At 44.8% G+C, this 24,056-nt stretch overlaps 1 protein-coding gene across 2 annotated transcripts in view; it reads right to left on the bottom strand.

The window, feature by feature from the left end:
• Nucleotides 1-22,523, bottom strand: part of LOC135905268 (uncharacterized) — an 86,007-nt gene extending 63,484 nt beyond the window's left edge. Inside the window, exons 1-3 of one of the 2 annotated variants that reach the window (XM_070522774.1) lie at nt 22,301-22,523; nt 11,226-11,339; nt 4,253-4,311 (exon numbers count right to left, since the gene is read on the bottom strand). In XM_070522774.1, coding sequence (XP_070378875.1) covers nt 4,253-4,311; nt 11,226-11,289 — 123 coding nt within the window. In that variant the 5' untranslated portion in view covers nt 11,290-11,339; nt 22,301-22,523. The remainder of the gene's footprint in view (nt 1-4,252; nt 4,312-11,225; nt 11,340-22,300) is intronic. The other variant, XM_065436286.1, reaches the window with a different exon arrangement.
• Nucleotides 22,524-24,056: the final 1,533 nt, after the last annotated feature.

The raw sequence follows: 24,056 nt of genomic DNA, 5'->3' as shown, positions 1-24,056 counted from the left end.
GCCTCGAGCTCCACCACTGGAAAAGCTGGCGCCACCGTCGACGTGACGTGCTAGGAGGGATCACGTGGACATAGCGGCCGCGTCGGCTGCTTCGGGCGCGCCGAAGCGAGCTGAAAACGAGCTTAAATTCCCTCGTACGCTGCGGTTTTCATTTAGTGGCGAAATTTTCACGCTTCGAGTGTCTCCTTTACAACGCTTGAAAGCACTACAATAGGTAGTGGCTGCCTTTGAAGGCGCGCAACATGGTAGGCTACTGCTCGGTGCCGCAGGGCCGGACGCACGTAACGGAGGCCGGTGTCAGCCTTTTCGCACGTAGCCGCAGGACAAGAAGCTGTGTGAAGCTTGGCTCGCGAAACATAAAACCGGCAAACAGTCATCGGCTACAACTCGGGTATGCAGCAAGCACAGACGCAAGGAAGATTTCTGCTACGGCGCCCGGTCTGCGATGTTCTGGAAACGCGCACTGAGACGCTCGCCCGAGTCCGCTGCCCGACTAATGTCATGACGGTTTTGTCTATGAACTTGTCAAAGGTCAAAGAATTTAGAAGAAAAAAAAGATTGAATCGTCGCGACGGCACATCACAGTCCCGTAGGCGTCGAAGTCTCTACAATGAAATTATTTTTGAACAGCTCTGATAGCGCCCACGCAACAATGGTTGCTTGTATACTGTCAATGCTCATATTCTGCGGCCTAAAGCTCATGGCACGGTGCGAAAACGCGCGCGCGCAGAAAGCGAAGCAGTGCGCGGACAAGCATGCAGACGCGCAGTCGGTCGCTGTGAATCTGCGCGATCGCTGCAATGAGGCTTCAGTCTATTACGCTCCATTTAGTTATACAAACACTATAAGAACATATTTCACATAGTTTGCTCTCAGCGTTTACCTACCTTTCACGCAAGAAGCCGGTTCGGGAGACTCCATCGCGGCGATAGCGCGCAGTGGCGTTCACTGTACGTATTCGGTAAAGAGATAGCGGCTGTAAACGATTGTGTGCTTTCAGTTTGCCCAAGATTATTATTTAGACAGTAAGAAGCTTCTCTCGTTTCGAAAATACTTGCAGAAATGTCCGGGAGAGCTCGCGCGTGGTGTTTTCAGTGAGCGCTGACAGCAAAACCTATGAGGAGCGCGCCACGTGATCCCTCATACTACGCCAGTGAGGCGCTTCCGATAGAGGGCGACTCCGTAACTCCTCGCCGCCAATAGGGAGGAAAGCCGGAACGCAGCGCGGGAGGGAGAAGAGGGGGGTGCGGGCAAGTTCGATTTCGCCAAATGCGGACGTTGCACGGCTGCGCGCGGTCGTGCTCTCCGTATCTTGAAAGAGTTGTGCAGACGGCTTATATCTTTGTGCAAGTTGTGTTCTCGCCGCTCTTGCGTTCAAGCCATAAACCGCACGAAGGTTACCTCGCCCGCTTCTGCTGCTATGCTTGTTCACAACAGCGTTTTGACAGCGAGTTTAGGCGCTCATCGAGTGTGACGTGTTTAGGTTTGCTTGTGAGCGTTGACACCATGCTTGTCAATGTTTGCTTCAACGTGCTGACACCATACTTATTAGTTCAGTTAGTAAGCGAAAGCTTCCAAATTTACACCACCGATCAAACAACTATCTTTACTTCTTATCGCTGTGTACTAAATTGCTATCACAATGAATGCTCCGCCTTTAGAGTGAAACCGCGACTTCTTTTTTCTTGCGGCCTATTCATCACTGCCGTCTGCATGCAGCAGGATTCCTTTGTTGGCATCATGGCTGAGGGCAATAATGTCGCTTGGTGTAGCACAAAGTCGTGTGATACTTTTTGAATTATTGCGCTTTAGTATCAGCCCGCAAAGATAAAAACCACAGCCGTTCTTATTACGGAAAGAAGTTATTTGTATACTTCTCAATCGGCTCAACAACATCTGCATCGAATACCTTCCGTTTAAGTGCATGGGTTAAGCGCTTATGAAAGGCAAGTTAGAAATGTGACTAACAGTTATTTACTTGAGCTCCTAGCGAAGAATGCTTTCACTTGCTCAAGAGGGCAATGACAGTATTTGAAGTTCTTGGAATTTGAAATTTCAATTTCAATTCCAAGAAATTTCAACCCACGTGAGAATATTTTCAAATTTGGCATGACTTCCCTGAACTAGCCTGCAGAAACGTATGTAGCAAGTTCCTCTGTGTTGTGGTGAACTCCTGAGCCAGTTCCCGTGTGTTTCACAGAAACATTTTTTTCGGCATCCTTGCGATAGACGTGAAATGACCGAATCACTTTTTGTAAACAGCGCAGGTGTTTAAAAAGTGTTTCAGCATTTCAAATCCAGCGGATGCCTTTTGCTACGGCTTCTTAGTCTTAAAAATGCCAGAGCTACTGTTCATAACGTATATGATATATCAAAAATGTCAAACTATGTTTGTGTAATAGATTCGTCTTTTCTTTATCAACTGCTATTCAGTCATGTGTGCAGGCTATATGAATGAAATTGCGATACCACACTTGAATATGTAAAACAGGTGGATAGATCTACCATGTCATCAGATATACGTACATGTGCCGTGTATTATTGTATTATTTGTTCTTTATCATACGATTGAAAAAGTGCTACTGAAATGAGTAGCAAACGCTAACATGCTTGCAAAGTGCCTTACCATGCCATTTTTGCCCATTTGGTGGAATTTCAGACTTTTCTATAGTGGTCTAGATTTCTGATTCCATGATTGCCTCTTTGAAGACTAAGTTCATATTATCCAGATTCGCGAAATGTTTGAAACAAGCCCAATGAGCTATTAATGCATATTTTGTCAATTTTCAGCGCATATCCGGTGAAACAGTACCGTTTTATGAATTAATTTTACCAGCTGCCAGTAGTGACTGGAATAAATTTGAGATAATGTTGCCAGGGATCAAAACTTGAATTAGTTTGATGTAGTGACTAGTGACTATAAGTAGCTTTTATGTACAATTTCTGGCAATACCTTGCTTCAAAACAAATTTCAGAGACATTTTTTATACCATTCTGTTTCTTACATTACTCTCGAGATTTCCGCGTGTGGTCTCGTTCTCTATACTGTATTCCCCATAAAAGCTTCTTTCTTTTAACTTTTTCGCAGCTGTTCTTACGAAACAGGTTTTATGGCAATGATTTTATTACTGCATCCTTCACAATGTGATTCCCACGGGGATCATTGACTATATAATAAATGATTCAATAAGAATGAAAATAGCTATATGTCTATGAGTTAATTGTTTTGTTACATCTTTACTTTGTGGCATCTCACCAAGCTATATGTTGTTTGTACTCTGGAAACCCAAGTGTGCTGCTTTTGGGAGCTATATATTCTACGTTTATTCCATTCCTATGAAGAAAAAGTAGCTGATCACAAAAAAATTCCCCACGTGTTTGTCTTTGTAAGTTCATTTACTTTAAAATTTGGCTTCATTGAAGCTATAACCCGCAAAACCTGTTTATAACCTGTTATATAACCCGCAAAAAAACTGTTTGGTGAAATTGTCTTAATTTGCATTGCCGGAGAACCTTCGCAAAGGAGGTGTTTTTAATTAGGGGCATCTAGTTCGTTCCACGAACTGGTATTTCGCATTCATGATGTTGGCAAAAGAAATTTACCCTTCCGAAACTTATGCCTTAGACACATTTGTGGAATTATTGCGTTTATTTTTCAGATTTTTCTTTTATTTCAGGTACATAATGCTGCGTGGACAAGGTACTCATAAGGACCGCTTCTAGCACTCACGTTTATTTCTTTAGTTATATAAGATGCAGGGTTTCGTTGTAGTTGTGCCATCGGCAACCCCTGATTTAGCCTAACAAGATCTGTAGAGGCTATGTTCTTTTACATAGGGTGACCATGTCTCGCTCAGTTATTCAACAAACAGACGTAGTAACAGTGCACTATAAATACCATACTACATTTTCCTAAGGTGTTGTTCATATAACTATAAAGTTAGGTACGTTAAAAAGCGAACTGAAACTGTAAGCATTACGCCACTTTCCTTACGTTTCAGGCAAGTTTTACTATATAGGCTTCACAGCTTCTCTATCGTACCGTAATATTTTCTGTGTAAAAGAAATATATATACTTAAGAACGTTAGCCTTCATCATCAAAACTGCATATCACTAAATTTTGATTATGTGCGACGTACCTAACACATTGGCAGCAACAATATACACTGACATTAAGAACATATTTTGCTTTCATATGTGTTAAAGCGCGCCAGTGAAACAAACTTTGGACGCACAGGTCCAAGTGCTTACCTTTTTAACATCATTCTCTCTGTCGGTATTTTGACCTGGTTTAATAATGGCTTCCTGCCCTGAACAAAAAAAATACCCGCACAACGATGTATAATCACACACAAAAGTATTCCATAGCAATACATTCAGGCCGGGAAAAACACCACTTGGCAATCATAATATAGTCACACGAGTAGGGTCAAGTGTAAATAGTGAGTGCATTTCCTTACGTTCCTTAGTTCCGAAAAGCAAAGTGCAGTGCCGTCAAAAACAATGCAGGAGTTGTACTCTGAAAATTTGGCAATCAGGATTTGGGGATGGTAAACAAAGATTTCATTTGCACCTAATAATTCTGCCTGCCTCATTTACCCGATACAATACTTCATTGCTTTTGTAATCTACACCATTGTAAGATCATTCTAGGATATATATCAACAAAGTCTTCCGAATAGGTCACAAAAAATACGTCACCTCGTGCCACAGCTGAAGTCAACCAGTGTGGCGATGCAGTATGTGATAAGCGTCGCGCATAGTATGCCATGATAAAAGTAATGCATAGCCTGTGCAAGAGGAGTGTCTGGGAGAATATTGCCAAATTTACAATTTCCGACGCAACTCAAATTTGTCAAGCATCGGAAAAGAGGTGGGGGAAACCTCATTTCACCTGGCATGGTATTTCATAAATGTAATTTGTTTCGTCTTACACGATTGAAGCCTAAGTTTCTACTGAACCTTGATTGTTGCTGAAGAATCATGGTTTTTTTCATTGTACGTCAAGGGTCCTGGAGGGTCAATGCATGAGAAATGGGTGATCTATTCATACGCACAGGTCATGAAGAGCAGTATTATTGGATGGCAGCTCTAGAATGTCAGCGATCAGTCATCAAGGCTCATCAGCTGGTTAGAATGTTCCAGTCTTCAGTGCTGAGAGGTTGAGGTTCAGCCACTCTACCGTGCCTGTGGCAGTAGATGTGATGAGCTTCGAGGATGTAGTGGTTACCAGCTGACAGTGTGAAGGAACATATAACAAAGGAAAGGAAGCATTACTGTACGGAGAGAGGCTAAGCTTGGAATACTTTGTGTATTCAGCGCAGTTATGCCGACCTCATAGTGGTAATTAGGAATCATCAGTGTAATCCCAATGTTTTGAACTTATGCACCTGTGCTGATTAGGTTTGGTTGATGCGGGTCAGAAGTGCCTAAATGTGGTGGTCAATAGGAATATAATGTATAGGAATTTTATTGGAGTTTTTGTGCACGTCTGGTGTCATCGTGCAAGGGGTAAACATATTTTATCTCAGATTGGTGTTGAACCAACGTAACGACACATCTTACTGCCACCCCTGAAACGCGTTATGTATGAGGCATATGCAGTCTGGTTACCGTCTCGCGCTCCTCACTGAACGCGCTGCGCGATCTGGCGACGCCTCCGTGAAGTCTGGGCCTGGCGTTAGGCAATATTCTCAAGCCAGATCGTCTGAGCACATATCCGGTACAGCTTCTCAGTCCTTAAACAACTGCGGAATTATAGAAATGGTGGCACATACCCAGTGGCTCGAAATGTGTGTGTATGTATACACACACACACACACACATATATATATATATATATATATATATATATATATATATATATATATATATATATGTGTGTGTGTGTGTGTGTGTGTGTGTGTGTGTGTGTGCGTGTGTGTGTGTGTGTGTGTGTGTGTTTGTGTGTGTGTGTGTGTGTGTGTGTGCACGCTGCAAAGCAAAGTTTGCTTGACAAAGGTTCATTGAAAAGCAACAAATACACAGCAGAGACACATACCCTACGACTGTAGTTGGTCCGACGATTTCGAACCCTGTTCCCACAGCACGGCAGCCGTATGCTGTAGCCATTAGATTACACACCGCAATACCCAATGCGAAATGTTTTCGGGAAAAGGGTGATTAGCAAGGCAGATCGTCATGTGAAAGCGCGTGAAGTTCCCGAACAATAGCGATCACAATGCAGTAGGAGAATTTCCTATTTGTATGCCTTTCGTTGCATGTATTACCGTTGTCTATGGAACAGTCCCTGCTTATTCGTAATTCTAGAGAGCACGAAAAAAAGCATTGCTTATCCCCTGCAGCTTTTCTTAATGTATTCAGCCACGAGATGGACCACACTGTCAATGTCTCGTCAATACTCTATAAGGGTATTTGAAACGTCAGTTTTTGATCTTAAGGAACCGATAGATGGAAACCTCATCGTTGTATGTTTTCAGGGGGTCTTTACAGTGCTGGAATAAGCTCTCCTTCCATCCTCTGAGTTGTCAAGAACGAATGCAACGCGGCACCTCCGTCATCTTGTCCATACTATTGCTCTAACATAATGAAATGCCCCACAATTTATCAACCGGCATCTATATGCCTTGGACTTACATGTGAGACTAGAGCATTTACACAGTTTTACTCGATGGAAAGATAATGGCAACCTGCTGTTCATGATATGAGAATGCCTGCCAAACGCACCTCAGCCCATTCTTATTCTTCGCATTAATTCAGTCTCATGATCCGGATCCGCGGTCACTACCTGTGCTAAGTAGATGTATTCCCTTACCACTTCCGTTGCCTCGCTATCTATCGTAAACGGCTGTTCTCTTCCGAGACCGTTAAACATTAGTTTAGTTTACTGCAGATAAATTTTTAGACCCACATTTCTGCTTTGCCTCTCCAGGTCAGTGAGCATGCATTGCGATTGGTCCCCTGAGTTACTAAGCAAGCCAATATCATCAACGAATCGCAATCTACTAAGGTATTCTCCATTAACTCTTATCCAATACTCTTCCCAATCCAGGTCTCTGAATGCCTCCTGTAAACACGCTGGGATTAGCATTCGAGAGATCGTATCTCTCTGCCTGACGTCTTTCTTTATTGCGGTTTTGTTGCTTTCTTTGCGGACTACGGTGGCTGCAGAGCCGCTACAAATATCTTTCAGTATATTTATATATGGCTCGTCTGCACCCTGATACCGTAATGCCTACATGACTGCTGACGTTTCGAATAAATCAAACGCTTTCATGTAACCAATGAAAGCTATATATAAGGGATGGTTACACTCCGCACATTTCTCTATCTCCTGATTAATAGTGTGAATATAGTGTACTGTTGAGTAGCCTTTGCGAAATCCTGCCTGGTCCTTTGATTGACAGAAGTCTAAGGTCTTCCTGATTCTATTTCCGATTACCTTAGCAAATGATTTGTAGGCAACGAACAGTAAGCTGATCGGTCTATAATTTTTCAAGTCTTTGGCGTCCCCTTTCTTATGGATTAGCATTATTTTAGCACTCTTCCTAAATTCCGGTACGCCCGAGGTCATGAGGCATTGCTTATACAGGGTGGCCAGTCTTTCTAGAACAATCTGTCCGCCATCCTTTAACAAATCTGCTGTTACCTGATCCCCCCAGCCGCCTTCCCCCTTTGCAAAGCTCCCAAGGCTTTCTTTACTTGTTCCGGCGGTACTTGTGGGATGTCAAATCCCTCGAGACTCTTTCCTCTTCTATTCGCGTCGTGGGTACCACTGGTGCAGTATAAATGTGTATAGAACTCCTCAGCCACTTCACCTAGCTCATCCACTTAAGTAATGATATTGCCCGCTTTTTCTCTTAACGCATACATGTGATTCTTGCCTATTCCTAGTTTCGTCTTCAGTGCTTTTAGGATTCCTCCGTTCCTGAGAGCACGTTCAATTCTATCCATATTATACTTCCTTATGTCATTGATCTTACGCTTGCTGATTAACTTGGAAAGTTCTGCAAGTTCTATTCTCGATGTAAGGTTACAGGATTTCATGCACTGGCGTTTGTTAATCAGATGTTTCGCCTCCTGCGATAGCTGGCTGGTATCCTGTCTAGCGAAGTTATCACCAACTCCTATTACAGACTCTTTAATGATGCCGAATAAGATTTTCGTTCATTGCTTCAACACTAACGTCCGCTCCCTCAATTGAAGCAGAATATCTGTTCTGTAGCTTGATCCGGAATTCCTCTATTTTCCATCTTACCACGAACTCATTGATCGGCTTCTTATGTAGCAGTTTCTTCCATTCCCTCCTCAATTCTAGGCTAATTCGATATCTTACCATCCTATGGTCACTGCAGCGCATCTTGCCGAGGACATCCCCATCTTGTGTGATGTTAGGGTTAGCACAGAGTATGAAGTCTATTTCATTTCTATTCTCGCCATTCGGGCTTCTCCACGTCCACTTTCGTCTATCCCGCTTGCGGAAGAAGGCAGTCATTATCCACATATTATTGCGATCTGCAAACTCTACTAATAACTATCCCCTGCTATTCCTAGAATCTATGCCATGTGCCCCCACTGACTTGTCTCCAGCCTGCTTCTTGCCTGCCCTGGCATTGAAGTCGCCCATCAATAGAGTATATCTTTTTTTTTTTACTTTAGCCAGCGATGGCCTTATTGGACAACAAGAGGACATCAATCTACAGTGACTCCATATCAGCTGTTAGGGCATTTGCCAAAGGAACCATCTCCGAGCTGGCCTTAGGGATATTACGAAGCAAAGAAATCAAGCCACACACACTGATCTGGTTTCCAGCTCACATGGGACAGATCGAGGGTGCCCCGCCCAACCTCAACGAGTCGGCACACGGAGCTGCGCGAGGGATCATCAACCGCGTAGCTACCGGGCAGCGTGACGCCGGGGGTACTGACAATCGGGACTCTCCTTCCTCGTACACCGAAATTATCAAGCACTTTTACTTGGCTCGGAGGATCTACCCCCTCCCACATTGCAACTCAATAGACCTCAGGCTTTGACACTAAGGCTTCTACAGACGGGGGCATACCCAAACCCCCTACTACTTCACAAGATGTACCCCGAAATTCAGACGACAAATGCATGCGCACTATGCAATGACTTGGCGAACTTACCTCACATGCTCTGGCGATGCCCCGCGTTACGCAGTGATGAAAGTAACACTTCTTCACGCTGGGATGCTGTCCTACACAGCCCCAACCTCGAAGAACAGTTATGGGCTGTCCAACAGGCCCGCGACGCAGCGGAGAGGCTCGGCCTCTCTGTCCCGACGTGGGAGCGGCCCGCTGCGCGCTAGGGCGCGCCCTAAAGGACCATAATAAAGTTTTTCATCCATCCATCCATCCATCCATCACCGATTCCACGTCTTCATATAAGCTTTCGACTTCCTGGTCGTCATGACTGGATGTAGGGGCGTAGACCTGTACGACCTTCAATTTGTACTTATTAAGTTTCGCAACAAGTCCTACTGCCAACTCATTAATGCTATGGAATCCCTCTATGTTAGCAGCTATATCCTTAATCAGGAATCCGACTGCTATTTCTCGCCTCTTCGCTAAGCCCCGGTAGCACGGGATGTGCCCCCTTTTTAGCACTGTATATGGTGCTTTTGTCCTTCTAACCTCACAGAGCCCTATTCTATCCCATTTACTTCCCGGCTAATTCCTCCAACAGCAGTGCTAGACTCGCCTCACTAGACAACGTTCTAGCGTTAAACGTTGCAAAGTCCAGATTGCAATGGCGGCCTGTCCAGACCCAGACCCGTCACAGGTCTGACCGCTGCCGTGGTCAGTTGCTTCCTAGCTGCTGGGGACTGAGGGCCGGGGTTACTCTGCCGCCTGCGAAAAACACTGACTATCGCAAACGCCTACTCAATCCTATTGGAATGACGGGCAGTGCCAGTTACACCATGTGTGATGTTTGAGAAACGATACAAACATCGCATATGTTACTTCCGAGATACGAACATGAGGCCATTGACCTTCGGACAGCTATAGCGCACTTAGAATGCAGGGCTTTGTCAAGAGACAAAATCTTAGGCTCGTGGCCGCATGCGTCTGCGATAGCCAAATCTGTAAAAACGCTGCTGCGTTTCTCGAAATGCCCTACGCTGTATGCCCGCTTGTTATTGACTCGGCAATGAACTCTCAATCTGTCTGCAGCAGTGCAAAGTGTAAACTTATCTCTTCCTTCTCTTTGTATTCCCCTCCCCTTTCCGAGTGCTTAGCATAGCCTACAGGACTTAGGTCAGTAAACCTACCCGCCTTTCCCCAATCACTTCGCTCTCTCTCTCTCTAAATCACCTCATCCGAGCTGCGATAGGTTACCGCAGGATGTGATATGTCATACAAACCGGCGTAGTTTTACCTAAGAGGTGGAGAATGGGTGGCGATAGCAAATTAATAGCTAGCTATAATAATCAAGGACATTAGTTTTATCGGCCATTAATATTCTAAACACCCACTTACCAATTGATTGCCATACATGGTATCACTCACGCACAGGCAAAGAAACACATCTCACTCACTGACTGCGTACACTCGCTGTGCGACCGCTGGCGAGAGTAACAGTGGCTGCAACAGCGAGCGGATTGATCTTCGTGTGGCCTCATATTTTAACGCCAACTAAGCGGCGAAAACACAGAGCACACGAAGGTATGAGCCGTCGGTGGTCCTCAGTTCTGCACCCTTCGCAGATCGCTTGTATGAAAAGGCGCGCTAAGGTGCGCGCAACCGCGCCATAAGCTGCCGCCGCCGGAGTTGATGCCGGTGACCGTAGAAACTCCTGCGGTTCTTCGTGAGCGATGAAAGACGGCCTGTTTCTTCCCCGTCTTCCTCCATTCCACGCGCGATAACGATCCATCATCCTCGGTTCAATCTAGCACGCTTTCACTCACAACTGCAGCATGCGGCACGCGGCCACGATGTTATCGCAATTTCAATTGCTACGGAACATTACGCTGGCGAGGACGACGCGTAAAGCGCCTGCAGTGTTCAATTATCGAACTATTCTACTTAAATCCAGCATAAGTTTCAGTTCATGCTCTCGTAGGCATAAAGTACACAACCAATGCATGTAGCGCCGTCTTTCAGGACATGAAGAAGTCGAATGAAAAGGATATTTCACTTTCTGTATGATTTTCACGTTTGTTGTACCTGCGTAACTTTTTATTTGCAAATTAAAAATACTCACTGGTTGCGAAGCAAAATGTAGTCGTCAGGCACATAAAATAAAGATGAGTATACTGGACATTCATTGCTTTTTTTGGTTGCTCAGATTAAAAGCTGCCAGGAGTCAGATGTTGATCTATAAAAAAAAACAATTTACCATTTACTTTCTCTTCAAAACACATCCCTGATGAAGCACGCAGCAGTCATCAATATTACATTTTTTAATCAAAAGACGGGATGACTCAATGTGTGATGTTTTACCCTAAAATTGCGCACTGTTCTCGCGTTGTCTTGACAGGTGCAGAATAGAGCGCTGTCAAAGCGGTGAGGTAAAAATTTAATATTTATTACGTATACTTACACACAGAAATACAGAGCGCTCAAAACACAATGATAGTAGCGAACACGGTCGTCGGTCGTCGAAATATAATCTATGGGGGCAAGCGATATTCATACATAACCCGTTGCCTAATATATTATGCTTGCTGCTGCTAGCGTAAGTTTCAGAATATACACAAATACGCATTTCGTCCACACTATTTCTTTGGACAGTCAATCTTATGCTGTCGAGAACATTGTGACATAGAAAGGCGTGTCCTGGGTCTAACGATACTTTTGTATGTTTTATTAGGTGATGTTAGGATTTCGGGCTCAATCCCATCGCTCGTAACCCGTTGTCAAGATTGAAGTCGGGCATGAATTCGAGGGTAGCTGGCCCATGCCGTTGTCCAACGTATCCACGCTGAGGACGTTGATGAAGGGAAGGACTGCTTCTCATCGAGAACGAGTAATATGGGTTTATTTACAGTATCTGCATGCAGTTTATCAGTCTAGCATGACTGTGAGAGAAAGCACATCAGTCTAACATGACTGCTTATGAAAGTACATCAGTCTAACATGACCGCATGAGAAAGTACATCAGTCTATGACTGCTTGTGAAAGTATATCGGTCTAACATGACTGCTTGAGAAAGTACATCAGTCTAACATGACTGCTTGACAAAGTACATCAGTCTAACATGACTGCTCTCGAGAGTGTGTTGAGCAGCCGCACAACAGCGGTTTCTAAACACTCGGTCCTCAATACATCCCAAGGTGGCGGAAACGTTCGACCAGGCACCGTAGACAAGTTGACCAGGCACCGTAGGCGAGACGACCAGACACCATAGGGGCATTTTATTCCCCGAGCTGACCGCCGCAGCGCGCCCACCGGCTGCCCATTGTCTTGCGTCTTGGTCGGCGCGTGGGAAGGGGTCTCCGTAGACGTTCCCGCGGCAACTCCCCCGCTCATAGCAGATCAGGTCTGCGGTGGCGAGCTCAGGCACAAAGCCTGCTTCGTCAAACTAGGCTCCAGCAGCAGAGAGACAAGGACGCACGTATTGTTGTCCACACACAGTCGACTTAGTGACGCCGTGGCTAGAGGTTTGCGTTCCAAGAAAACATTGCCGTCGCTGTGGCAACTGGCTGGTAAAACTTGCACGTTGCCACCTCGGCAGGCCATTCCTAACAGCTAAAGCTTGCATGCCAGCGGACCATTCTTAACAGCGGTGAGAAATGGTCAACACACAAATATAAGCAATGTACACGTCCCAATGCGCCTTCATGCATCATACGTCGAAAAGCAAGTGAATGTAACGGTAGAATTTGTAAATAAAATTATCGAGACACTTGGCGTTAGATTGAAGCCCATACTTATTTCTTGCGAGTACGTACAAAAAACATCTATTATAAAAGAAGGAAGTGAACCATATAGATTTGAAGACAAATTGTGTTCATTATCGTGCATCGTATTTGCTCATTTAAATTGTGACCATACACCTCAATCGCGTACAAAACACGTTTTTTTCATTTCTTTTTGTTTTTTTCCAGCGAGGCCTTTAGGCTCTAGTGGGTCAGGATTTGTCGTAGCATGCTCATTCAAAACTGGCGATTGGAAAAGCGGATTGTAATGGATGGAAAAATACAACTAGAGCATCACATGCCTAATTCGAAGACATGTGATTCTTCCCGTCCTGCGGCAAGCTGTTTTTCATCCACTTTCATTTCCATTAATTTATGATTTGCTTAATTCATATATTAAGTAGAAGTACTTTGCCCTATGTTGTCCTTGAAGTCAATTTTTGTTGGCTTCTTATGGCATGTTTAATAAAAATCAGGCCTCTCGGTTAACCCCGTTTTTTTTCTCGTTTATATCCCCATGCATTTTCATCTAGGAATACGGAAAAAAAATAATTGTTTTGGGATAAAGGCGTGGCCAACACTTGCGTCAATCCGCACGAGATAGTCGGCAGTCCACCGACCCTCTCTGACATCGCACTGATAAGGGTCACGAGTTCAATTGCAGAAAATGTAAAAGAGGGCAATTTATCTATGTTTCGAGCACATTGCATAAGAAGCTTGTTAGTGCTATAGGGGTAACTTGAAACGTAGGATAGGTCTTTACTTTGTTTCAAGGCCGGGACTACAATAGCTTCTTTCCATGTGAATGGAAATCCAAAAACAAGAAAGGGGCTGACAGATGGAATGGCACACTGTGATATAAAGTTTGTAAACAGGGATGAAGTGCCTCAGGCAGGCTGGCCAACGTTTCGATAGGAGGACCTATCTTCGTCAAAGGCGGCCTCGTCATCCTCGGCGTGTTAGTTTTGAAGGGTTAGTGCACTGCACTAACCCTTTAAAACTAACACGCCGAAGATGACGAGGCCGCCTTTGACGAAGATAGGTCCTCCTATCGAAACGTTGGCCAGCCTGTCTGAGGCACTTCATCCCTGTTTACAAACTTTATATCACATGTGAACGGAAAGTAGCCAGCAGCCCAAATAGCGTTGAAAAGTACCTGCAGTATCATCCGTGCGTCATTGTGTTAGTTTTAATGATGTCATACATGATTCTGTCAGCTCCTGGTGCAGAGCTTCTAAAAACGCTCAAGGCAACTCTCAGCTCGGCAATATTTAAAGAACGGTTGTACGGTTCATTCCGTCTGCATTTATGGTCCAGTGCTTTAAGCTACGCTTACTTGCTTCTACTCAAGAAACTATTTCGAGCAGTATACCAGCTTGATACAAGCTCGAAGTGCTTGCCAAAGGCGCTTCCAAACTATTCCCTTCACTGTCGACCAAGGGCAATGGGTGGATCTGCTGCCCCTTTAGCCATAAGAATTTATGTTTGATAGAAACCTCTTCCAGCATCTTGTGCTAGCCTCTCTCCGTGTTCACCTTCGCTATGGCTTGGCGCATTTCTATTCAACGAGATTTTCTGCAGTCTAGGATCGGCGCAGAATGCCCCACGCTTTGTTTTTTCGCATGCTTGCAGTTGTAATTTCACCAAGGCACTCGACTTTTGAATGAGCCACCACTAATTTCTGGAATGCATTTCTATGCTGCGTCAATGATAAAACTGGTAAAATGCGCTGCTGCGTAACCTATACTACGTTCGCTGATAGTATCCCGTGAAGAAAACGTGGATTATTTATTATGTTCCCAATTGGCAGAGGCTAGTTTCCGCCCAGCCGCATGCGGAGGAAGGTCATATTGTGTAACCAGATTTAGTCATTTGAAAGTGGCCTCTTGCAAATGGCTTTTTGAGAACATGCCATTCTATTTCAGAAAAAAGAGAAGCAGAGGCATTTGACAGATCTATTGATGGTTGTGGATTATGATAAATATTGTAATAGCTTCGCTATCTCTAACTGAAGAGGCGCACACTGGAAATTATCAAAAAGATTTCCAGTAGCCAGCCTCTTGTATCACACCGGGAGTCTCCTAACAGAGAGTGATGGGCATTAAAATCACTGTCTATGATGTACGGTTCTAGGAGGTGATTGATTATTGTGCAGAAGTCTGTTTTTCATAGATGGCAATGAGGTGGTATGTAAATAAAGAAGATGGTTATTGCTGAAAATATCGCTCGCACAGACACCGCCTCGAGGGGCGTCTGGACCGAAAGATTCTGGCAAGCAACAGACTTATCTACAAGTGTTACTACATATTCGAACGAAGCAATAGCGTCTTCTTTGCCTTTACGGAAGATAGTGTACGGCCTGAGGAAGGTTGCGTGGGTTTTAAATGTGTTTTCGGAACACAGGGCACTTCTGGATGGTACTTATGGAGTTGTTCCATGATGTCGTCTAGAATATGGAGAAGTCCTTTCACACTTCACTGTAAGGTTTGTGTGTTCACTTTGATAGTGTGTGTGATGCTGTGTGTTCAAGAATAGAAAATTTGCTCACAGAGCCCTTTCCAGGCGCCATTACGCGGGGTTTGTCATTTTTGGAGTGGTCGATGGATTCGCGCCTCTCCTTTGGTGTCGTTGCGCCGTTTGAGTGGGACTCGTGTCCACCACCTCTTGAGGGGAGCTGGACACGCGCTCTTGTAGACGGTTTGATTCACCAGAAGGCCTCTTCTGAAAGAACAATGCCCTTGGAGCCGCCATCCCATAGGTCAATGGCTCCTTCATCCGGTACGGCAGAGCACCGCTGGCTCCAGCCGTAGGTGGGCGAAAGGCGTCAGCGACGGCTCACTGCGTCTGGGCCGGACAGCTGCCGGACGCTGCTGTGACGCTGCCCCTTTACGCATCACTTCGGTAATGTTCTTCTTTGCCAGCTATGATACCTGACGTCATGCCTCCTTGAATGAGATGTTTTCTTTGACTTTGATGGTAACAATTTCTTTCTCCTTTTTCTATGATGGACACGATCATCAGTATGCGGAATGCCCACCATCATATCTTACAGTATAGAGGGTTATTGCATGTTTCAGAGGTAAGTTCATTGTTGCTGCACTTGGCGCAAGTGCAGCAACAATGCACTTGCGCCGAACAACGAACTTGCGCCAATTCGCAGTTCCCAGAACCTGAACAGTTCTCGAAACAGCGGCCGACGCTTTGGCACTGAAAGCTTCTGGGGGTTTGGCACGTAGGGCCTAACAGGTAGCCTAATGTACCTGGCCTCTATGGACTCGGGCAGGACACATGAGCGCATAGTGAGTATCAGGTGCTTCGCCTGTATTTCTTTGCCATTCGACCTAATCGTACTGTTTTTAACATTGATAACATTCCGCTCACTGAAGCCCTCCAAGAGTTCAGCTTCTGTGAGCTCCAGCAAATCATCATCCGAGTCAACGCCACGGGTGGTGCTTATAGTGCAGTGCAGGGTTACTGTCACTTGAACGTCCCCAAATGACACTAGACTGGCAGCTTTTCGTACCGTTTCGGATCATGGAGCTCCAAATGGAGATCCCCACTTGCCATCTTTGATGCCTTGTAGCCAGGTACAAGTGCCTTAGATAGAGACTTAGAAACTTGAAAAAGGGAGACTGTTCGTCCTTTTTCCTCGTTTTTCTGAGTGAATGACGTGGAATCGCGGGAAGTTTTGTCTTTGAAGTCCAAAGAAATGGAACACATCTTTTGTGCACCCTCTTTCTTGAGGGCGATCAGGGAGAGGTGGGAAGGAATCATCCAAAAGGATATGTTGAGAATCCGGTGGCCACGCCTGCCGCCCACCATGAAGATAAACACGGGGACGCCGCAGGAGGTCTAAAAACATTTCCTTCGGGCGCCAACTGTACGTTATTGCTGAAGCCAAATGTGTGCAACCTAGGTTGGTCGCTCCATATAAGATTAACCCTTGCAGTTCGCAAAGCCGGAAGTGAAACGAAATTAAACAGATGAGAGGAAAGATTGAAAGTCAGAGAAAGACGAAGATTGACGAGGAGGACAGGAAAAGGCAACTATCGATTTTCGCTAGGTAGGTTAGCCCAGAGGCGTCGTCTACGTCAAGCCGAGGCCAAAGGGGTGTGTCGCCTCCGCCGAGGGGCATTAAAGGTCCCAACGCTAAACATCAGCTCAACCCCCAGGATCCCCTTTTCCGCGTACATGGCTAAGCCACGCACAGTTAAACGCGGTAGGGTACAAACCTCGTGGGTTCGGTTATGTGGTTTCGCAACACACCAAACGCTTGCTAACGCAGACGGTCCTGCGGAGGACAAAAGTGATGTGTGATATTTCTTCCTTGACGAAAAAATTATCACCATGTGTGCGAAAGCATTTATTTACGGAGGTGAATACGTTTAGGGATTTCATGCCACTTTTGCGTCACAGTCAGACCTACCCATTCTGGAGGATTCTCATAAGCCTGGGAACACTTCTGGCGACACAAATATAGTTACACGTAAATTCGGCATTCCAGCATGAGGAATCGGTGCCGCCCAATACAAGAAAATGAAAGACGGCATTCTATTTGAAGTGCTCTTTTAATGAAGGCATGTTTGTATTTGCAATATCTACGAGCTGCAGTTACGTGTGCATGTTTCATAGGTTCATTCATAATTTTATTGCGCAAAAGGCAGGAGCGCTCACCCACAGTGTATGACCATTCATAATTCTGAGTTTGATATCTCAAAGTGTGCGATGGCGCATACACAACTGCCCAACAGCCTCATAGGCTAGATATGAGAACATCAAAGCGTTCCAGACTTATTGGCTCTTCCACTAGATATGTGTGCTTCAATAATAACGTCGGCCGCGACAGTGTGTACGTTTCATGAGGTTGGTTGAATTTTTTATCGAGGAGCACGGAGGTGGTAACTGACACTATTTTGTTGGTCATCGCTATGCTATATGAATAGGTTGGCGCTGTCGTATACTCCGATATGTCGAATGACCAATTGGCAGGCGGATGTGAACACGGAAGCATTGTGCCCTTGGCAAAGAAAGCCCTCACTAACATATCTCAAAGACCGAAGTGCAAGAAGGAAGGACATTCTCCTGATTCAGCTAATTGCACAGATAATCATAAAAGGAAACAATCATAGGCAATAAACCTGTTTATTATAACAGCCTTCCACCACAAAAACCATTCATCTTCATTAAATTCTGTGAGTGGCACACGATCCAGCATTCACCGACTTTGAACAGATAGTGCGTTGCATGGCACGCGTTCTGTGAATGATCCGAAATGTATAAATGGGTCCTTTTACGTTGGCCTTTTAAGCCCACGTACTTGTTGCTTCAGTTTTTAAGAGGACAGTCTTCGTTGCTTATTATAGTCATGGCAGAATATGACTGATAGACGACACCGCCGGAGGAGAGGCGGGCATTTCTCTTTCGCATCCTCACCTCTGGGATAATTTGTACGGATACCTCTCTTTCTCTAAAACGAATAAGTGGGAGTGTGGGAGAACGATTGTGTGAGTTCTGGCGTTTGATGTGCAGCACTCTATTGAGCGTAGCACCTGTTCACAATCTCGGCACGCCAAAAAAGTGTGTTTCTAAACATTCTTGCGAGACGGTACACATTGATGGCAATTTCAAGAACCTCCTTCCAAGTTCAAGTCAACTTTATTTCACAAACCACGCTGCAGTTGCTTATATAAAGCTTAACATTACTGCATGATCAGCTGGTGGTGTTTAGAAAAAGAACTGACAGGAAGGCCTCCTATGACTATATGAATAAAGCAAATACTAATGATAGCAAGGTATAAAGGAACACGGTAGCAACTGCAGCTCTGTGCTAGAGTTCGATAGATGACAATCTTTTTTTTTCATTTTTACGAACCTTCCTTTTTGTGGGCCACCCAGGAAACTGCATGACTTGTCATAATATGTGCCCCTGTGCTTAGCGTTGTTGATTAATTCGGCTTCTGTCTGCAATCCGCTAGCCTCCTGGTTAGCTCAGTTTGCAGACCGACCACCTTAGAAAAGCGTTGGTTTCTGGTTTGATCCACAGAACAGTACATGTCTTTCAACTACCATGCTTTTTTCCGAAAAATCCATATCGATTTCCATAATAGCGCTCTGATAAAGGTCCTTTTTTTCCTAACCTAACCAATTCTCAGTTCGTCGCCATCCTTTCTTATCTCAATATTTTCTTTCCCCGGCATAGCTTCTCTTTTCCCTAGATGAATTTCGGGCATCGTTTTATTGATAGATATTGCCTTCAGCGAATACAGCCGTATTGCCAAGGAGAACCTCGTCAAGTGCATAACATTAGCTCCTTAAACAGAAATAAAAGCACAACAGCAACTGTGCAGCACGAACATAGCACCAATAATTTGCACGCAGATGATAAGGTTGGCGATGTTAACACGCGTTCTTATACCGGAATTCACCGATCGAACGACCACTTTTTATATACTTGCAGAACGTGGCTCTGCAACCCGATCGCGTAATTCAAGCCGCGACTGGTGGGTAGATTGGCAGCTGAACGAAGGAACCCGGCGTGATAAAAAAAATTGTCGGCGGTGTCTTACACCGGCGACGTTATGAAGAAAATGTTGCAGTGAGCCTTACACTCATTCCTTTTCTTATGCCTTCCGACGAATATCAATAAGCAAGAACCTTCTGAATTAAAATTCCAAAAAAAGATCTCAATACCATCTCCACTCACGGATGTCGACACGCTGTAATTCTGAACATTGTTGAGTATTAAGAGGAAACTCTAGCTCGGATGCTCCTATGTACATACATGTAAAAGGGGAATTCGTTTTTCTCGGCAACCACTGCACCCAATTTGACGAGATTTGTTTCATTTAATAGAAAAAGCCAAATTATGGTGACTGTTTGTTTCGAACTTTTTATTTAAATTGCCAAATTTTTATTAAAATTCGCAGAAATCGGGAACTATCAGGTTTGAAACTCTGTCACTATGCAATGAAAACGATATCACAATTCTGTGAATTGCATATTAGCGCAAAAAAAGCGGACCAAATTGATATGCTATACATGAATCTCAATAAATTCAGCGTTATGAAAATAGAGCTTTTCCAGAAGCCTTCTACGTAACGTAACGAATTCGCGTAAGATATAAATCGACATGTTGAACTTGTCCGCTTTGAATGACCTAATCGATGAAATTTACAGAACCGCGATATCTGTTTTTGATGCAGAGCTATTATTATGTAAACTTTGTGTTTCTATTTTTTTAATCTTTCACATTATTGAATATCCTTTTAACAAAATTCCGGCCCTAAATTGAAATTTCGCTTCCAACATTCACAATAATTTAACTTTCTCTCTCGAATACAACACGGTTCATTAAAATTGGTCCAGGGATTCTCCCAGAAAAATGATTTTGCATTGTACACGTACTTGAATAGGTCACATCGCGGCTGGGCCATAGCTAAAGCTTCCCCTTAAGCATCAGTCTCATGCTATCTAAGTCGTTGGTTGGGTGCTTTTGGTACAAGGAAACACGGAAAAGTTAATTATTGTTGTACCACTGTAAATTCTGGGCGTTCTTCATAGAACAGAAGGTAACTAAATGTATGTACATACATGGGACTTACAGCACTCATTATTCTGGCAATGAATCTTATAATACACAGCATGCCTTGGGGTTACGTTGGTTATTGCGTTTACGGGGAACTGTTATTATTTATATGTGTTGAGACAAGTTCGTGGATATTGATAGAATCGCTGTTTTACTCAAACACGTAAAGGAGTTAATGGTGCAAATATATCAAGAGCTGCTTCGTTCGCTGTGATTGCGCAAGCAGGAAGGAAATAAAATTAAAACCCCAGCAACAGATTTCAGTGCTCTGCTCCTTTTATGTGCCTTTCCCTGGCATTGGTAGGGTTGCCGAGTTGTAGTTTTTTGTTTCTACTACGCAATGGTTATCTTTAGGGTAATATATATTTTTCGTATTGTCGCTCTGAGGAGTCGTTGCGTCCTCTGCTACAAAGCTAAACGCCACCATATACATAAGGATAATGAAACATTGCCTAATACCTCGAGATGCAATAAAGGCTCAGGGATATTGGTTCCTTCCGTACATATAGGTACTAACAGAAACGTCGCAACGCGTTTGAAAAGTCTCTTTACAAACTTCACATCACATCAAACACAAAGAAATCATATGGTTGTCAAAGCATTTATGTGTAAGTGTAGTCTCACAATTTTCCTTGTTAACACCCTGGAAAAAATCTTCTTAACTCGATGAAGGACACGTCACTATTTTTGAGCAGCTTGTCATTCATTTGAATGGCAGCTTTTTCATGGGTTCGTATTGCTCCTAAACACATTAGACCGTAAATTGGTAAATATTTGGAGGACGCTTAAGCTTCGCCTTTAAGAGTGGTACTCAATCGCATTCACAGATGGCTGATTGCCTCTCTCGCTTCCCGGCAACTGCAGCTTATGTAACCGTAATGTTTTCCTGGAGACTGTGGCGGCGAACGCTGTACACGAAGGCAGGCTTTCCCTTAATGGCGGCAACGCAGCTCCCGCGGATACGCGTGTAGAGCGCCATCTAGATGGTGTTGCAGGGAACCCAGTGGGGTGCTCTGCTACTACTAAGCCACACCTAAACCAGCAACTGGGAAAGGGGTTTGTGCTTGACTTTCCGCGTAATGTACTTATGTTATGACGTACAGTAAAATTACTATACGACGCCATCATGTCTGTAGGTTCGATGTAAGTCGTACTTTACGATTGTTCTGGGGCCTTCTGTTTTCAGGAATTAGTTCAGTAACGTTAGTTATTATTGTCTGAAATGTGCGGCATGCGCTGCGGATCATGTCAGGGTGGGTGAGACAGGCAACCAAATAAAGTTAGTGATGGTGCGTTAGGAAGCCGCACTAATTCAACGCATTTCGTTCTACATGCTATCGCTATTTTCAGTGCTCCCCTTCACGTCTTAGGAAATCATTTTGTGCGTGCCGAACTTCTGATGCGTCCAAGTGCGCAGACACGCTAATATGACGGACAAGCGGACAGTTCCTTAGAAAAATTTTTAAGTGCTAGGTGAGTTCAGGATATTAGGTCCTCTGGGATTATCACGGGTGAAATTTAATGGGTACGCCACTTTATCATAAACATAATGTAAAGACACAACCTACAACCCTCTGCACATCTTAAACACGTGAATCGCTGTTTGCCACGTCAGCTGCTATATTTACACAATTTCTCAGGCAGCAGAGGCAATCACATCGATTGCGTTTCCCAAGACGCGAGAAGCTATGAGTTTCGTTAGGGTTGCCAAACGTTTTACCACTTTTGCCAGTGAATCTTCTCGCTGCATGCCTCTGATCTCCAAGCTATTCTGTACCAACAAAAAAATCTGCCGTACAGCTTTGTCCGCCAAGTTAGTCACCATGAACTCACCTTTTATTACTTTGTCTAGAAGATGGTATGACGCAAGTGGTTAATGCGTACGTTCGCTCTTTGCAGGAACACTTGTGGGGCAAGCTAAAGACATCTACAGAAACACCAAATTTTAGGGACTTGTGGCCTCACTTCACCTTTGCTTTTACGCTAGCGTTGGAGATTCAGATTTTTAGGAATAGGTACGAGAGCGCAAGCAAAGCACAGTTGGACCTCCTTGACCGAACAATTGACATTGTTTTCTGCCTCAACAGCGAAAGCAACCTCGCAAGCAGACCAGCGTTATTGAAAATGCACAACCAGCAGTGACTCCGCCTTGAAGACAATGAACTATTTACAACAATGGGAGAGAGGTCGTATAGGATTATTTGTAGATTATTGTCATTGAAACGCTGAATATTTTATGACAGCCTCTCGGGTACAATGCCTTTGAATGAAAAGTCACGCGTTCACGTGATACAGGGTACCCGAGAGATGCTTTGGTGTGAGGCATTCTTCGTTCACTCTGCTCATTTGTCGTTGTACGGCTACAACCTGGTCTAGGCATTGGTATTGTAGCAGCATAGCCGGGTGGCTCAAGTTGCGCGCGCTCGCGCTACGCTCGCCGGCATCCATGGCAGCTGCCGGACGTAGCTGAAGTAGATCTAGTTTTAGTGTCCACCTGGTGTACCTCTTCTGCGCTTAGCTCCATTCAAGGCCCCACAACGCTAACCTCGCATTACAAGTAGATCTGGCAAAAACGCCAAACGAAAGCAATCAAACACTCCTAGAGAGACGTTCAGCGTTTCATTTGGTAAACAAACATTGATGCTCAGTGGGTGAAACCTGGCCACTCTCAATTTTCGGCCATTCGCTTTACTTGAAGCTGATTTACCTTGTCTTAGAAAATCACACATTGCGCCCACCACTTTGGGAACGTCAGCAAATACTTAAGAAGATCCGCGTGCCTGCAACCTTGGGCTGAAACTTGCGCTCAAAACTTTGAGTCCGCATCAATCTAATGTATAATTGACTTTGTGCCTCGAGATCCGGCACACCACTCGAAGACATTCATAGTCGCCAATAAAGCGTCAACGTCGATCCTCCTGTGAGCATACTCTATTTACTTAAGCTCATTGTGCTGCCGTTGGAACGTGATGTAAACAATTTGCCCGGCTCTCAATTGCCAATATAAGTGCTCACAGCACTAACGCATGCATTCACACTACCAAAGCACCAAAAGATAAACTCAGTGCCCTTCCGCTCTGTGAAGAAGGATGACAAGGGAATATGTGGACTCCTTAATGGCGAACTGCACCTCCACCGCCGGTCCGTCCGGTATTGGACTCATCTTCGGAATCGGACTACGTATGGGAGTGCTTCAAGCCTGTTTCACCTCCGCTGGGGGTTGGCCCGGGATTGCACTATCTGCGTGATTTGCCCATGTATGGGGAGTGCTTAACGCGTGCTTCATTTTTGCCACGGGTCAGCCCGGCATTGGATTATCTTCCAGATCGGCTTAAGTATGGGGAGTGCTAAACGCCTCCTTCACCTCCACCGCTGGTCGGCCCGGCATTGCACAACCTTTGGGATCGGCCCACGTATGACGTGTGTTTAATTCCTGCTTCACCTCCGCCGCGGTTCGGCCCGGTGTTGCACTATCTTCGGGACAGGCACGTACCCAGGGGAGGGGGCCGGGGGGGCCCGGGCCCCCCCCCCCCCCCCGAAATCATGCGGCATACCCCCCCCCCCCCCCCTCCCCACCCACGCCAGCACT

The sequence above is a fragment of the Dermacentor albipictus genome, chromosome 8 (genome assembly GCF_038994185.2).
Source record: "Dermacentor albipictus isolate Rhodes 1998 colony chromosome 8, USDA_Dalb.pri_finalv2, whole genome shotgun sequence".
NCBI classification, from domain to species: domain Eukaryota; kingdom Metazoa; phylum Arthropoda; class Arachnida; order Ixodida; family Ixodidae; genus Dermacentor; species Dermacentor albipictus.
This window is presented reverse-complemented; position numbering and strand designations above follow the sequence as displayed.